General features: G+C 37.8%; 5 protein-coding genes across 7 annotated transcripts; all 5 read left to right on the top strand.

The window, feature by feature from the left end:
- The first annotated feature begins 1,273 nt into the window (after nt 1–1,273).
- LOC145099661 (putative disease resistance RPP13-like protein 1) lies at nt 1,274–2,635 on the top strand. The gene has a single exon (XM_079037197.1). It carries the CDS (start codon nt 1,360–1,362, stop codon nt 2,434–2,436), a length of 1,077 nt encoding a protein of 358 aa, XP_078893323.1. The 5' UTR covers nt 1,274–1,359; the 3' UTR covers nt 2,437–2,635.
- A 112-nt stretch (nt 2,636–2,747) lies between these two features.
- On the top strand, nt 2,748–5,353 carry LOC145099667 (DNA repair protein RAD5A-like). 3 transcript variants are annotated; one of them, XM_079037203.1, is made up of 9 exons: nt 2,748–3,296; nt 3,569–3,757; nt 3,842–3,975; nt 4,047–4,182; nt 4,269–4,469; nt 4,550–4,701; nt 4,771–4,855; nt 4,943–5,141; nt 5,221–5,353. In XM_079037203.1, exons 3-9 carry the CDS (start codon nt 3,950–3,952, stop codon nt 5,229–5,231), a joined length of 810 nt encoding a protein of 269 aa, XP_078893329.1. In that variant the 5' UTR covers nt 2,748–3,296; nt 3,569–3,757; nt 3,842–3,949; the 3' UTR covers nt 5,232–5,353. The 3 variants fall into 3 exon arrangements, with proteins under 3 accessions (XP_078893329.1, XP_078893335.1, XP_078893337.1); XM_079037209.1 differs by lacking the exon at nt 5,221–5,353 and having other exon boundaries at nt 4,785–4,855; nt 4,943–5,154; XM_079037211.1 differs by lacking the exon at nt 5,221–5,353 and having other exon boundaries at nt 4,953–5,122.
- Nucleotides 5,354–5,463: 110 nt separating this feature from the next.
- LOC145099647 (putative disease resistance RPP13-like protein 1) lies at nt 5,464–10,951 on the top strand. Its single transcript, XM_079037184.1, has 10 exons — nt 5,464–5,627; nt 5,716–5,838; nt 6,060–6,158; nt 6,243–6,352; nt 6,704–6,790; nt 6,876–6,972; nt 7,067–7,147; nt 7,237–7,388; nt 7,478–7,552; nt 8,014–10,951. Exons 9-10 carry the CDS (start codon nt 7,539–7,541, stop codon nt 9,842–9,844), a joined length of 1,845 nt encoding a protein of 614 aa, XP_078893310.1. The 5' UTR covers nt 5,464–5,627; nt 5,716–5,838; nt 6,060–6,158; nt 6,243–6,352; nt 6,704–6,790; nt 6,876–6,972; nt 7,067–7,147; nt 7,237–7,388; nt 7,478–7,538; the 3' UTR covers nt 9,845–10,951.
- Nucleotides 9,950–10,660, top strand: LOC145062727 (uncharacterized). The gene has a single exon (XM_079010320.1). It carries the CDS (start codon nt 9,950–9,952, stop codon nt 10,658–10,660), a length of 711 nt encoding a protein of 236 aa, XP_078866446.1.
- On the top strand, nt 10,537–16,295 carry LOC145099654 (uncharacterized). The gene is made up of 2 exons (XM_079037190.1): nt 10,537–10,665; nt 11,594–16,295. Exon 2 carries the CDS (start codon nt 11,963–11,965, stop codon nt 13,526–13,528), a length of 1,566 nt encoding a protein of 521 aa, XP_078893316.1. The 5' UTR covers nt 10,537–10,665; nt 11,594–11,962; the 3' UTR covers nt 13,529–16,295.
- Nucleotides 16,296–16,635: the final 340 nt, after the last annotated feature.

A 16,635-nucleotide genomic window follows, 5' to 3' on the forward strand; every position in this document is an offset into this window, starting at 1 on the left:
TTTAACTTATCCAAAAAATTATATATATTAAAAAAATTAAATAAAACAATAATAAACCAATAAAAAAAATTACTGTTTTTTCAAAATATATGTCAAATATTATCATGGATTATTACATTGTATTTTTAACATATATTTACAAATAAAACATATAATCATAAAAAGAATAAACATATACTCACAAAAAGTGAATCTCTTTACTGCCAAAAAGTGAATCTCTTTACTGTCAGAAGAAGACATTCTTTGAATTTAATGTATTCCGGAACAATGAGTTTGAAATAAAGTCCAAAAGAGTGATTTTGAACACACGGTTGGACATGCTATAGATGGGAGACCACAGTTGGATTAGTTTACCCATTTACCCTTTTCGGAATCCAGGCCCGGAATGCGCATTTCAGATCGAATGGTCATTTTTTAAAATAAAATTCCAAAATGTTATTATTATTTTTTTAAATCACTAAAAAGTTGTTAGATTACTTAATTTCCTTTCTTTTAAATATTTGTTCAGTCGTTATTTATCAATGGTCAATTGAAGAACATGATGCTCCTAGGTGAATTAAAGCTTCGAACAAAAAAATTTAGAGTTTCATATAATTAATGGATTTCGGTTCGTTTTGATATTAAAATTTGGTTTTTATATACATTTTAAGATTTTATCAATGATTTAGACTCGCAGATGTGGGCAACGCCGACCGACATTATTGCGACATGGCCATGAGAAAATGCCCGCAAAATGCCCGTTGCAAGCCTGGAACACCGCCATGCCCTGATGTTTTTAGCCTTTACGTTATGGTGGGTTGTTGTGGTAGCGAAAGGAAACGACCCGTTTCTCTCTTCTTCCTTTCTGTTTTGCTCCTCACGACGACGTTATTAGTCTGGAACACCGTCCCCTTTTGCCGTTTTCATGGCGTTGTCCGGTGCCCACGTCACAAAAACATCCACCGACGTTGCCTACACTTTATAGCCTTATACATTTTGGTTGAAGTTGATTAGCTGCTTTTGCGGAAAGATATTATTATTTTAAGGATTTAATTATGAGGTCATGAAGAACAAAAACGCAAAATGATTATTATTATTATTTTTTTTTATATATTTTGTACTTTGCAGGTGTGTGCTGTTTAAGTTAACGGTTCAGGGAAAGGATCAAAATTGCAAATAAATTCTGTTTTGGAACTAAACCGAAAAGCATTCAAACATATGGACCAAATCTGTAATTTAGTCATACTATAAAGTGTTTAAGTCAGGTTTGCACTACTGTTTTCGGTCAACCATTTACGTCTGCAAGTTCTCATCCTTTGAAATCAAAACCTTCAATTCAACAAGGAAACGATATTTCCTTTTTCCTAATTCCAAATTCGAATGGCTGAAATCGCTGTTACTGCCGTCATCACTGTGCTGTGGGAGAAGCTGCTCTCTGGTGACCTGATGAAGCTGGCTCGATCAGAAGAGATCGATTCTCAGCTGAACAAATGGAAGAAAACCTTACCCCTGATCCAAGCCGTGCTTGGTGATGCAAGCCAGAAACACATAACAGACAGAGCTGTTCGATTGTGGGTGAACGATCTCCAGGACTTGTCTTACGACATAGATGATGTACTAGATGATTTGGCTACCGAAGCTCTGCGACGCAAGTTGAATCAAGAAGCTCATACCAGCACCAGTACTGGTAAGGTATTGAAATTCTTTCCGAATTGTTGTACAAATTTCACTCCTCGCAACTTCATGTATGGTCGGAAGATGAGTTCTAAGCTAGATGAGATCACCGCCAAATTGCGTGATCTTGTTGAACAGAAAAATGATTTGGGTTTGAATGTGAATGCTGAAAGATCAAATAGAGAGAGACCATTGGAGCAGACGTCACTGGTTGATGAGTCCAAAATCATGGGTCGGGAAGGGGATAAAGAGGCATTGCTGGGGAAGTTGTTGGGAAATGAAGAATGTGACCAGAATGTGAGCATAGTGTCGATAGTTGGAATGGGTGGGATAGGGAAAACCACTCTTGCCAAAGTTTTGTACAACGAGGAGAAAGTGAAGGATCACTTTGAACTCATGGCATGGGTTTGTGTTTCTGAAGAATACGATGTATTAAATATCAGCAGGTCAATTTTTGAAGCTGTAGCTAAGGAGAACACAAAATTTTCAAATCTTAATTTGCTTCATGTTGCCCTGAAAGAAAAACTTTCAAAGAAGAGGTTCTTACTTGTTCTTGATGATGTGTGGAACGAAGACTACAGTAAGTGGGAAGTCCTACAAAGCCCTCTTCTTGTAGGGGCACCTGGAAGTAAGATTATTGTGACAACCAGGAGTACAAGGGTTGCATCAGTGATGGACACAAAAGAGACTTACCCTTTGAATGTTTTGTCCGATGAAGATGCTCTGTCATTATTTGCTCAACACGCACTACAAGAAAAGTTCTTATTAGTGACCAATTTTTAGTGACGACCTAAAGTTTAGTCATTAACAACATCATTTAGTCACCAAAATTTTAGTCGTCACTGAATTTTGGTAATCCTACAAATTTAATGACCAATTATATGTGGTGGTCACTAAATCAGTCATTAAACTGTGAATAAAATTAAAATACTTTTGTTTCATATCAAAATAACTATTAGTGACTAAAAAAAATGGTCACTGTGTTAGAGGCTAGTGACCAAAAATAAGGGTCACTTTATTGAAGGTTGAGTGACCAAAAATAATGGTCACTAATTACTCTTTCTTATTCTAAACCATACACGGTTAAACTGTGACGACTCAATGATGGTCACTCATTTACAAACCGAAAAATAGTTAGTGACTATTAATTGTTGTCATTAATTAATATATATTTTTTTTATTTTTGAAAATGACCGGAGCTTTCCCTATTTTATTTACCAACATATTTTTCCAAAGACTCATTTTATTTGAAGTCTTTATTTAAGTCCCTATACACTCCACAACTAACCAAAACCTTCTCATCAAACATATTTACCATACTACCCTTCTCAATATAGACGACCTAAAATTATTCTTGCCCCTTTTATCTTTTACTGAATTGGGGAAAAAGTTGAGATGTCCTTTTACTGTTTTCATCGTAATGTTCAAACTCAAAGTCACCGCGCCTCTCTAGTCACCACATCTCTCCTCTTTGCCCTAAATCGACATATCAACCATCGGCGATTCGGCACCAGCGTCGCCGGTCCAACGTCGCCAGTCAATCATTGCCGGTCAATCGTCGCCGATCCATCGTCTTCGGTCAATCATAGCCGGGACATACCCTCCTTTGGACACACCTCGGTTCTCCACTAGAAGTCAAACAGGTACTCTTTTCTCCACTCCGACCATTGATGTAGCTACATCTTCTCCACTAGAATTGTTCAATTGCTAATTGATCGGCTCCCTGATTCCCTTCTACCAAATAGTACCTAAAATCATAGCAACTAGAAACATGACTTTCTCAACAAACATAAAAGCTTGATTAAATTAGCATATAGTTTACAATTAGCTGTTTTTTTTGTTTATTCTGCCATTCTACCAAACTGTTTAATTCGAACTATATTCTGAGGTTGTCTCCACACTTCTCTTTCATCAGTCACAACGGAAATCCAAATTCCATTCATTCTCAAAACATCTCTCTTACATCAGAAAATTTTACATTTCCACCTGAGAAATCACTGAGTGGACCCTCTCCGGCCAAGTTTGGTAGCGGCGGCCGTGGCAGGGAGCCCTCTGCCTGTTCAGAGATTGTGAGGTTTTCTACATCAGCTTCCGGAGAGGTGATGTACGTTGTACACATATCTTTATTTATTTGTAATTATAATCAAATTGTCCCTGAAAAGCTGATATCCATTTTCATCTTGAACAGATTGGTCGGATCCCAAATGAATGGTCTCGATGCCTTTTGCCTCTTGTTAGAGATAAGAAAGTTCAAATTCAAGGGTTTTGTAAATCTGCTCCACATAATCTAGGTCTTATGGATACCATTAATCTATCTATCAGGTATGTTTGTGGTGTTATTACCTAAAATCACCTACTCTTTCTGATGTTGATGTTAATATTTGTTCAAACAGTGTTTACATCAACAGTTCCATATTGCACACAAGCCATCAGACATCTGTCAAGGTACCCACCACTTCAGTTGATGAAACCTCCATCCAACCTCTTCCAACTTTATTCCCATTACTTGGACTAATTCCTTTCAAAAAAGTAATACATTTTCATAATTTACCAAAATACCCCTATGCTGGTTGGAATTTGGAAATGCTCATTCTTTTGTCCTTGATTGTAATTAGGCAGAATTTACACCTACTGACTTATACACAAGGAATCAAAGATTAGACATAAAGGATTCTTCTGGTGTTCCTCCTCCATTACTCAATGCTCCCAAACTCAAAAACTCATCTTCAAATGGAAGTACAGTTGAACCCGAAGAGACAATTTCAGATAATGATCTTGACAATATTGTTGGTGTTGCAAATGTCTCTGAGTTAGAGGTATTAATATTAATATTATTTCATCTTAATAACTTTTATGTCTTAACAAAGAATCTGAACTTGTTCATATTATGTTTTAGGAAATGGAACTTCCTAATACTCTATTGTGTGAACTTCGCCTCTATGAAAAACAAGCACTTCATTTCATGGTTAATTTGGAAAAAGGACCATGTGTTGATGATGCAGCTACTACTCTTCATCCATGTTGGGATGCATATCATCTTGCAGACAAGTATGTTTTTTTCTTGTTTCATTAGATTCTTTTTTTTTTACATTGATGTCTTTTTTTTTTTGTATACAGGAGGAAATTCATAGTGTATGTGAATTCATTTTCTGGAGAAGCTACTGTAGAATTTCCAAGTACCCTTCAAATGGCAAGAGGAGGAGTATGTGACTATGTTCTTGCTTATAATTACATTTTTGCCATGTTTTATTATATACACAACAGATAATTTAGACATGATAATATAAAGATTTTGGCAGATTCAATGGGGCTTGGAAAGACTATAATGACAATATCACTCCTTGCTCATACTGAAAAAGGTGGATCATTAGATAAAGATTCCACCAGTGAAATCAATGGCTCAGATCAATCTTCATCATCTCCAAAAAAAGCAGCTAAATTTTCTGGTTTTGATAAGCTTAGAAAGCATAAACAATCACTCATTGGTGGTGGGAATCTTATCATATGTCCCTTGGCTCTTATAGGTCAATGGAAGCTAAATTTAATGTTTGTGAACATTGGTAATAGGCAGAGATTGAAAGCCATTCAGAACCAGGGACTTTGTCAATTTATGTTCACTATGGGCAAAGTCGTCCAAAAGATGCCAAAATATTAGCTTAGAGTGATGTTGTGTTAACCACATATGGAGTTGTAACTTCAGAATTTTCATCTGAGGTAACTTAGAATACTTTCTGTTTTTTCTAAGATGAGAAATTATAAGCTTTATGTTTATTTTATATTTTATATTTTATAATTTGTATTTGTAGAATGCTGAAGCACACACAATAAAATCTTCAAAAAGTCAAATTTCCATGGCGGCAGCTACTCGTGTTGATGACCGGAGACGGTGTTTGACCGGGACCCCTATCCAAGTATGACTTTGGTCAACATGTTTACTTTTTTGGTTCTTAAGGATTGAACGGGAGCTGGTCTTGGTATGTTTTTTTATTTAAAAAAAATTGAAAATAAGTTTCTTTTGGTTTATATAATTTCTTTTATATTTGTGTATTATTATATAAATAGGTGGAACAAGCTAATTCAGAAACCTTCTGAGGATGGACATGAAAGGGGCTTAAGTTTGGTCCAAAACATTTTAAGACCAATAATGTTAAGAAGAACAAAGTTTAGCACAGACAGAGAAGGAAGGTTATAAATTATAAACTCATAAGTCCTCTAATTTTGAGTAAATTACAAAAACGGTCCTTGAGTATCGTTGTTTATTGCAATTTCGGTCCAAAAATGTTCTCTTGCAGTTTTAGTCCTTATTTTAGTTTTTTGTAACTATGTTGGTTGTAATTTTATCATTTCTTAATGACATCGTCTTTATTTCAAGTAAAATGACTATATTACCCTTGTTATTGTCACAGGCCTATATTAGTTCTCTCATCTGCTGACATGCAGGTAATATATTGCCAACAAACAGAATCCGAAAAGATTTCTACGATGCTCTTTTTAAGAGATCCAAGGTACTCCATTTTATAAACTTGTAGTCTTTTTATCTTTTCTGCTACCTAATAATCTTTATATTTTTATTTTTTTACAAATCTTAGGTGAAATTCGATCAATTTCTTGAACAAGGACGTGTTCTTCACAATTATGCTTCCATTTTGGAGCTACTTTTACGCCTTCGCCAATGCTGCGATCACCCGTTTCTTGTAAGGTCAGAAAAATACAAACATGACATCATCATCATCACCATATCAATAAAATTTTAGGTCATAGTTTCTAATTTATAATCGTAATGAGAATTTATGGTTTTGAATTTTGACACAGTCGAGGTGACACTCAAGAGTTTTCAGATTTAGATAAGTTAGCAAAACGGTTTCTTAAAGGTGGTAATAATAATAATAATAATAATAATAATAATAATAATAATAATAATAAGACCATTTGATTCAGTACAAGCAGTGGTTTTACCTCCACGTGCACAGGTCAAATTATTTTTTACTTTTTACTTTTTTTTTTTAACTTAAATGTTTTATTAAATTGTTTTTTTTTTGAAATTGTTTAGGTTCAATGCCCACTTGAAATTGTAAACCTCCGACCTAGTAGGGATTTTGTTGTTCTGGACTTCTCCTAAAAGTTTGGACCCCAATTGGTATTTTTTATAGTTGTATTGGTATTTAATTTAAATTAATTTTTTTTTAACTTTTTAAATATTTAATTTGTTTTTGGTTGTACAGGTTGAACAAATTTTTTACTCATATTCAAGTTACCACTGAGGAATTTTTCCCTCAATGGAGATCACTATCTGGACCTCCTTTAAAACATCAAGAAGTGGTTTGTTCATTTTACCCCTCCTTCCTCTTTACATTATTAAATTTTGTGGAAATTATATTATATTGACTTCCAAGTTCCATCATAATTTATACAGGTAAGAGGTGTGAGACCAATGTCATTAGGATAAATGGCAAATCTGTTCAACACTTTGAGATTGATGGTTTGTCCTGGACTGGTAAGTTCTTTCTATTATTTATTATCTACAATAACAATGTACTTTCATTTATTTTTTTAACCCTAAACAATCTTTTGCATTATTTTCAGGATCCAAACGCGTTTAATTTAGTAGCAAGCACAACCTTCTATTCAGAAAGTACACGTGCAATGTTATGTCTGGTCAGAATAGAAACAGATCCAGCTGACAGAACACAGCTCCACACGATAGTTGCATCAGCGGACCCCACACTAACATTCGAGTATGTTTATTATTTTTTATATATATTTTAATTTTCGTATATAAATGCAAGAACAAATTTAGACATGGTTTGACTATTTGTATACACAGGTTGAAGGAATTACTGACTATCAATTGTTTCCCGATCAAATGTGGTGATTAATACATTCTTATGTTCCTATGCAGGTAGGTTTGAAGTTTATGGAGCACACTCCTAAAACTCGCTCCTCGTTATCCGGACTTTTAATCTGCATTGATCTTTATTGACCCTCTTTTTTTTGTTTAAATGGATAAATTAGTGACGACCTGTTATAGTCACTAATCGGATAAACCAGTGACGACTTTCTTTTGTCATTAATCGGATAAGACAGTGACGACTTTTCACTAAGTAGTTAAAACAGTGACGACTTTCATTGATTAGTGATGACATTTAGTGACGAAACTGGTCATCACAGATTTAGTGACGCATATATTTTAGTCACTATTTAGTGACCATATCTTATTTTGGTCACTAAATCAGTTTTGTGACGGACCTATAGTGACGAAAAGTGACAACCAGAATTTTGGTCACTAAATCATTTAGTGACAACTAGTTCTATTGTTAATGACCATTTCCTTTTGGTCACTAATTGACATTTTTTTTGTAGTGACGCTTTAGGTGAAAAAAACTTTGACAAACATTCAATGCTTAAGTTGCTTGGGGATGGTATGGTGCGTAAATGTGGTAGATTGCCTTTGGCTTTGAAAGCACTTGGGAGAGTCTTGAAAGGAAATAGAAATGGTGATGAATGGGAGAAGTTGTTAAACAGTGAGATATGGGATATAGATGATGAAAGTGAGATTCTTCCGGCTCTAAGACTGAGCTACTATCATCTCCCTCCACATTTGAAGCAATTATTTGCGTACTGCTCCTTATTTCCCAAGGACTATGTGTTTCACAAGAATGCATTGGTCCTAATGTGGATGGGAGAGGGATTTTTGTCCCAATCAAAGTCAATGGAGAGTTTAGGTAATCGGTATTTTGAAGAGCTACAGTCAAGATCCTTTTTTCAACTTTCAACAAATGATCACAAGTTAACATATACAATGCATGACCTGATAAACGACTTGGCCACAAGTGTTGCAGGAGAGTTTTTCTGTAGATTGGATGCTGAGATGGATGTATCTGACACAAATGAAACTTTTGAGAAGTTTCGTCACTTTTCTCGTACAGGTCTGCCATTTGTATCATATAGAAAGCTTCAGGAATTAACAAGAGCTACACGCTTGCGAACTTTCTTTACAGTGTTGCCGTTTTCGTTAGACAATGTTCATGTTGAATTACTTCATAACCTACACTTCCTAAGGGTGCTAAAACTAACTGGACCCATCACAGAGGTACCACAATCCGTTGGTAGACTTAAGCATCTACGGTATCTTAGTCTCTCTAATACTCTAATCACATGTTTGCCAGAAGAAGTGAGTGACCTTTATAATCTACAGAGCTTGTTTGTTCATAATTGTCCGCGCTTATCTAGCTTGCCAGGAAGTTTTGCAAAGTTAATAAACTTGCGACATCTTGGCTTAATTGATACTCCAAATTTGAACAAGATGCCTTTAGGAATTGCTCGGTTGTCAAGTCTTCAAACTTTATCCAAGGTCATGATTGAAGAAGGTAATGGGTTCAAAATATCCGATCTTAAGGGCCTATCGGATCTCCAAGGTCGACTTTCCATAATGGGGCTGGAAAAAGTGATAAACCCAATGCAAGCAAAAGATGCCAACTTACATCAAAAGAAGGGTCTTGATGTTTTGGAGATGGATTGGGGTAATGAGTTTAATGATTCTCGGAATGAGATGATTGAATATGAAGTACTTCAAGAACTAAGGCCTCATCCTAAGTTAAAAATCCTCAAGATATTGTTCTATAAGGGAACAAAATTTCCTAGTTGGGTCAGCAATCCCTCATTTGATCAATTAACAGAGCTTACATTATGTGGTTCTAGAAGTACATACATACCAACACTTGGGCATCTACAGTCTCTTAAGAAATTGGTTGTTGAAAGAATGAATGAGGTGAAGACTGTTGGTTTTGAGTTTCTTGCACCTACAAATTCTTTTCTTGGCATTACATTTCCATCACTTGAAGTTCTGACATTTAAACATATGAAAGGTTGGCAGAGATGGTCGATTGATAGTGGTGATGACCATAGGACTTCTAGATCATTTCCTCGGCTTCATCAGATGTATTTAATAAATTGTCCAGAACTAGCTGAAGTGTCAATCGGATTGATACCTTCACTCCGGGTTTTGTATATAGAAGAATGTTCCGAAGAGGTGTTAAAAGGCATGGTTGGTGTGTCAGTGTCACTTGTTACATTGAAAATGTTGGATGTTAAAGGACTTACTCATCTGCATTCAGAAGATTTAATTCATCTTGGGACGGTAGAAGAACTATATATTGTTAGATGTGTTGAACTAAGATACTTGTGGGAATGAGAATCAGAAGCATGCAGCAGTCTTGTGAGTTTACGGAAGTTGGAAGTAGGGATTTGTAGGAAGTTAGTTTTATCAGCCAAGAAAGAGGTTGATTTTGGGATTAGGATGCTATCTCTGAAAGAAGTGACGTTTAGTGGTTGTGATGCACTGGAGAGTTACAATTGTCCAAATAGTGTTGAGAGTTTGGAGATACGAGATTGTGATTCACTGACATCCTTGACCTTCTCATCAGTGCAGGAGCACCCATCCCCTCTCACTGAATCGATAATTAATGATTGTACTAACATAAAAAGTGATAAACCCATTCCAATGTCTCGCTTAACATCTCTTCGGATCAGATTTTGCAAGAATCTAAAGTCATTTGCTCACGAATATCTTCAACATCTCACATCTTTGGAAGACATGTGGATATATGAGTGTCCAAGTATGGACTACTCCTTTCCTTGTGGGGTGTGGCCTGCTAATTTGACCGAACTATGGATAGGACACTTAAATAAGCCCATGTCAGAGTGGGGCCAGCAGAATTTTCCTACCTCACTAGTTGAACTAATCTTATATGGAGAAAATTCAGGAGTGGTTTCATTTGAAGTGGCAAATGATGTGAGGAATATTACAGCTACTCCATCATCATCTTTTCTTCTTCCACCATCTCTGGTTTCTTTAGAGCTCCATGATTTTGTGGATGTGGAATCATTTTCCGAGGTCTTACAACACCTCCCCTGCCTTAAAAACCTTGAAATTCGGTCATGCCCGAAGATTACAGATCTTAGCACAACTTATGACCCATCAAATTTGACAATAGATATATGGGAGTAGAAAAGGTATGTCATCTCCTTTCCGATCACCCCTCTCTTCCATAAGCACTAGAATACTTGGTTATTAATTATAATACTACTATTATAATTAATATTTGTTATCCTTTTCTTTTGTGTATTTGGTTATCAATATCATAAGGATAAGTAAGTCTACACATTGTAAACTTCTTCATATATTATGACAACTTATTAGTTCACATTAGTGATTAACGGAAGAAATTGTTTTTGAAATCATATTAAGATATTTTAGTATTATGTGATCTTGGCATGTTTCTATAAATGGGCTTTATTCTCAGGAAGTTGCTTAATTAGTATATCTACACCATGACAGTGAGGCAAATCAGCTAACGTTGTACATGGCTAATTGAATATAGAGATAAGCAATGATAGTAAATACCAGATACAAAATCCTTATTTCTGATGAATTGTGGATAACTTCATTGATTTACATGCAGTAAATATCAAACAAAAATTATTTTGGGATTTTGTTTACTAGCTGGTTTATTTGAAATGCATTGTACAAAAACTGGTTATCATTGTATATATATATTTATAAAAGTAAATTAAAAAAAAGGGTCTCTTTGGTATAAGAGTCTTACTGGGTTTAGTTCGAAAATGAAACCTTTTGCAATTTTTTTGGTCCTTATTGCAAAGGTTTAGATCAATTTTCATACGATTTCATCACTTTTAATGAAACATTTTCCAATTTCTCCATTTTCATCGCATTCATCTCTTTGAATAAGAACCAAATTGCAAAAGTTTTCAACTTTAAACTAAACCTAATAAAAATTGCATATCACATGGGGACCATTTTGTAATATATTTTAAAGTTTATTTAGCAAAACTTTTGTTTTTCCTTTATCCTAAACGATAAACTCTAATTGGGAATAGATATCATAACCAAAACTAAATCTGTAGTGCACCCCCATTGCAGTTCACCTATCAGAGAAGGAGACACAAAAAGATTCCCACGTCTATGGGGACCAGAAATACCCACGATGGCAGTACCAGGTTGGTGGGACAGCAGGGGTAATTTGGGAAATAAGACAGATCCTCTGTTATGGAGTCTTTTTAAGGAAGAGTCCCTCTCAGTGAGAGGCAGGCAGAATATTAGAAGTTTCTTTTTTCTTTTGGAAGACCATAGCATCTCGAATAGCTATTTCTTATTGTTAAATTCCTCATTTCTCGTTGTTCTTGTTATGAACTGGAATACCATTTAGAGGCTGCCATTGTTTCATTGATAGATTGATAATTTGTGTGTTGAGTTCATAACAAATTGGTATCAGAGCAATCATTTGGGATCATGGCCGGAGGAAAAGAAGTGGGAGGAGCCCAACTCAAGAGGGTTGAATCCTTAGAGGCAGAGTTAGGGCATTTGAACGACAGAATGGAGAATCAAGGACACCAGATCCAACTACAGGCTGACTCTATCGCTTCAATACAGATGAAGATGGACCAGAAGTTTGAAGAGGTATTAAGGGCCCTCGGTAGAGGAAAGAATTCGAAAGAAGGAGAATCGTTCGACGAACCTGTTATCTCCACGATGGAAACCCCGAAGGATAACAGTGGAGGATCCAAACCTACGAGGAGCGGTGGTTCAGGTACGGGTGGAAGCAGCGACGGTGGAGGCCAGTCACAAGGAGGCGAGTACGGTGGAGGAACCCATTGGAGGTTCAGGAAACTGGATATGCCCTTGTTTGACGGTGAAAATCCGGACGGCTGGATATTGAGGGCTGAACGATACTTCAACTTTTACAGACTATCAGAGGCGGATAAGCTGGAGGCAGCGGTGGTAGCCCTTGAAGGCGACGCCCTTCTGTGGTTTCAGTGGGAACACACTCGTCGACCGGTGACGCGATGGATGGAGATGAAATCGCTGTTATTGAGGCAGTTTCGACCGACTAATGCAGGTACGTTACAGCAACAATGGCTCGCCCTAACTCAGACCGGGTCAGTTTTAGAGTACCAGCGAGCATTTATTGAACGACTTGCCCCGCTAAGCAACATACCCGAAGACATCACTTTAGGCCAATTCCTCAATGGGCTAAATGAAGAAATTAGGTCGGAGGTCCAGTTATTGAGCCCCATGTCCGTTGAACAAGCCATGACGATGGCTATCAAGGCCGAACAGAAGCTTCAATCCCAACTAAAACGCAACCCACATCCCTCTCCTGTCACACAGCGAACGAACACCACTGGAAGCATATCAGGAACACCCTTGATTACTCCCATTAAAACTAATATCTACTCCTCCAAGAGCATAGCGTCACCTCCAATTTATACCCCAGCGAGCCAGACGGTGAACAATCGAGTATCAGGGGAAGTACGAAGGTTGACAGATAAGGAACTACAACACAAAAAAGAGAAGGGGTTGTGTTATCGATGTGATGATAAATGGAACCCGGGCCATCAATGCAAAAAGAAGGAGTTGAGTGTCTTGCTCATGCAGGAAGAAGAGAGAGAGGAAACGGACCCTCAATCGGAAGAGACGGAAATTCCTCCCCAAGAAATCACAACCTTATCAGGCATCTGCCTCAATTCAGTGATGGGGCTAACAAACCCAAAAACTCTCAAACTTAAAGGAACCATAGCAGAATCAAAAGTGGTGGTCCTTATTGATCCAGGGGCAACTCATAATTTTCTCTCTCTGCAAACCATTAACCAGCTCCACATACCTGTCATACCAACCGCTGAGTTTGGAGTATCCTTGGGGACAGGGAAGGCAGTTTCAGGAACAGGAAAGTGCCAAGGGATTCTTCTACAGGCAGGGATTAGTTATCACGGAGGATTTCCTTCCTCTCACTCTTGGCAATTCCGATGTTATCTTAGGAATTCAATGGCTAGAGAAGTTGGGAGCGGTTACTACTAATTGGAAGACTCAAATAATGAAGTTTCAGGTGAATGGACAGTAGGTCACCTTACGGGGGGATCCTTCCTTGGAAAGAGTTAGAATTTCCTTGAAAACCATGGTGAGAACTCTTGGGGCAGTTGGGGGAGGATACTTGGTCCAATACAACCACCTGGAGATGTAGGCCCCGACTCAAGACGTACCACCAGCTCCACCGTATCTATCCCATCTGGTCTGGAATTTCGCTAAGGTGTTTAATTGGAAGGGTGGTCTTCCACCACCACGAAACCAACAACATGCTATCCAATTGAAGGCCGGTGCCGGACCGGTTTCAGTAAGGCCCTACAGGTATTCTTACGCCCAAAAGACGGAGATTGAAAGGTTGTTACGTGATATGCTCCAATCGGGAATCATACAACCTTCTCGTAGTCCCTTCTCGAGCCCGGTTTTGTTAGTCAAAAAAAAAGATGGGTCTTGGAGATTTTGTGTGGATTATAGAAGTCTTAACAAGATCACCGTTAAAGACAAGTTTCCAATCCCAGTTATAGACGAGCTTTTGGATGAATTACACGGGTCGAGAATCTTTTCAAAACTGGATTTAAAATCCGGGTACCACCAAATTCGGATGAAGGAAGAGGATGTGCCAAAAACTGCCTTTAGGACCTACGAAGGTCATTATGAGTTTACTATCATGCCGTTCGGCTTGACGAATTCCCCAGCCACGTTCCAATCCGTCATGAATGAGATCTTCAAGCCCTTCCTTCGGCGGTTCGTATTAGTCTTCTTTGATGACATTCTAATTTATAGTCAAACGGAAGAACAACACGTCAGGCATTTGGAAATAGTGTTGGAGATTCTTGTCAAACATGAATTGTATGCCAATCCAAGCAAATGTGAATTGGGTAAATGTAGGATCGCCTATCTGGGTCATGTGGTGTCGGAACATGGTGTGGCGGTAGATGATGAAAAAATTAAGGCTGTGGTGGCCTGGCCTCTTCCGACAACTGTTAAGGAGTTGAGAGGATTTTTAGGGCTCACGGGGTATTACAGGAAGTTTATAGCTGGCTACGCGAGAATTGCAACACCAATGACTGACCAGCTGAGGAAGGACTGTTTCAGTTGGAGTAAGGAGACCACAGAGGCTTTTATGGCTCTGAAATCTGCTCTCACAAATACGCCCATCCTCGCACTACCTAACTTTTCTAAGGTTTTTAGTGTGGAAACGGATGCTTCTGGAACTGGCCTTGGGGCCGTCTTAACACAAGATGGACATCCCATTGCCTACTACAGCCAAGTCCTTGGAGTGAGGAACCGACTCAAGTCCATTTATGAGAAGGAACTAATGGCTATAGTCCTGGCGGTAAGGAAATGGAGACACTATTTGATGGGAAGACACTTCATCATCAAAACTGATCAACGAAGTCTGAAGTTTCTAATGGAGCAAAGGGAGGTTGGCCCGGAATACCAGAAATGGATGTACAAGCTGATGGGGTTTGATTTTGAAATTCACTACAAGCCGGGTCCCACGAATAAGGTAGCGGACGCTCTCTCACGAAGGAGTGATTCTAACCCAGAATTACAAGTGCTCCATTCAACATGGTCCTTACCCTTGGAGAAGCTTAATGAAGAAATCGGGGATGATCCATTCATTCAACAAGTGAAGATAGACATCACTGAAGGTAACAAGAGCCATTTCGGGTATTCAGTGGAGAATAATAGATTTTTATACAAGGGTAGGTTGGTAATTCCCCACAATTCCACATTGATACCGAGCCTGTTACACGAATTCCATGATTCTGTGATCGGGGGACACGCAGGTGAACTGAGAACATATCAAAGGCTGGCCTTCGAATGGTTCTGGGTAGGAATGAGAAAAGCGGTTCAAAAGTATATGTAGGAATGTCAAATTTGTCAAACACATAAATCATTAAACACCCACCCAGCTGGATTTCTACAACCTCTTCCAGTCCCAGATCAAGTATGGGATGACATTTCTATGGACTTCATAGAAGGGCTTCCAAATTCGAAGGGGTACAATTCCATTCTCGTGGTGGTGGACCGACTCAGCAAATATTCACACTTCATAGCCTTGAAACACCCGTTCACTGCGGTTTCGGTGGCAGCCATATTCATCAAGGAAGTTGTGAGGCTTCATGGGTTTCCCAAGTCCATTGTTTCTGACCGGGACAAGGTTTTTATGAGTTTGTTTTGGCGCGAATTATTTAAACTGCAGGGCACCAACTTGCTCAGGAGCATCGCCTACCTCCCGCAAACAGATGGCCAATCGGAGATAGTTAACAAATCAGTGGAACTCTACCTTCGTTGCTTCATTCAAGGGAAGCCCCGGTCTTGGTCGAAATGGTTACATTGGGCGGAGTTTTGGCATAATACAGCTTATCACACGTCCGGAAAGATCACTCCCTTTAAGGTTTTATATGGTCGAGATCCACCCCAAATACTTAGGATGCAAAAAGGATAGACAGCTGTATCCTCTGTAGAAGAACAACTTCTGGAAAGAGATGCAATCCTTGATGATCTGAAGGGACGTCTCACACAAGCTCAACAGAAAATGAAAAGGATGACGGATAGAAATCGCAAGGACGTGTCATTCAATGAAGGGGAGTGGGTGTTCCTGAAACTACAACCGTACCGACAACGTTCGATGGCTCACAGACCATAACATCTCGAATAGCTATTTCTTATTGTTAAATTCCTCATTTCTCGTTGTTCTTGTTATGAACTGGAATACCATTTAGAGGCTGCCATTGTTTCATTGATAGATTGATAATTTGTGTGTTGAGTTCATAACAAAATCCTACAAATCCATAATCAAAGATGAATTTCTAATAAATGAAAGCAAATACTAAATTAACTTGGAAACCGAAAAAAGCCAACTTGACAACTTTAACAGGTTAGAATGGCTGAAATTTATCATTATTAATGCACATGTGGTGTGATAATATATCCTACACTAAAATCAAGTTTAGCAAAATCGACAACATGGTTTTTAACTTTTTATTAAACATTTTAAAATGTTAATAAATGTTAATCACATAATCAAGTTTTTAACTTATTATGAAACATTATAAAATGTTAGATTCTTGCAATGATCTCTAAAGCATAAAGTA

This window comes from Lactuca serriola, chromosome 1 (assembly GCF_051521515.1).
Source record: "Lactuca serriola cultivar US96UC23 chromosome 1, Lser_US96UC23_V15, whole genome shotgun sequence".
Lineage (NCBI taxonomy): Eukaryota > Viridiplantae > Streptophyta > Magnoliopsida > Asterales > Asteraceae > Lactuca > Lactuca serriola.

Bases quoted from the DNA above. Each gene is read 5' to 3' on its own strand.
- LOC145099654 (XM_079037190.1), top strand. From the start codon at position 11,963: ATGGCCGGAGGAAAAGAAGTGGGAGGAGCCCAACTCAAGAGGGTTGAA.
- LOC145099667 (XM_079037203.1), top strand. From the start codon at position 3,950: ATGGATACCATTAATCTATCTATCAG. The intron at 4,183-4,268 runs GTAATACATTTT...GATTGTAATTAG, and splicing joins GACTAATTCCTTTCAAAAAA to GCAGAATTTACACCTACTGA. The intron at 4,470-4,549 runs GTATTAATATTA...ATTATGTTTTAG, and splicing joins CAAATGTCTCTGAGTTAGAG to GAAATGGAACTTCCTAATAC.
- LOC145062727 (XM_079010320.1), top strand. From the start codon at position 9,950: ATGCTATCTCTGAAAGAAGTGACGTTTAGTGGTTGTGATGCACTGGAG.
- LOC145099661 (XM_079037197.1), top strand. From the start codon at position 1,360: ATGGCTGAAATCGCTGTTACTGCCGTCATCACTGTGCTGTGGGAGAAG.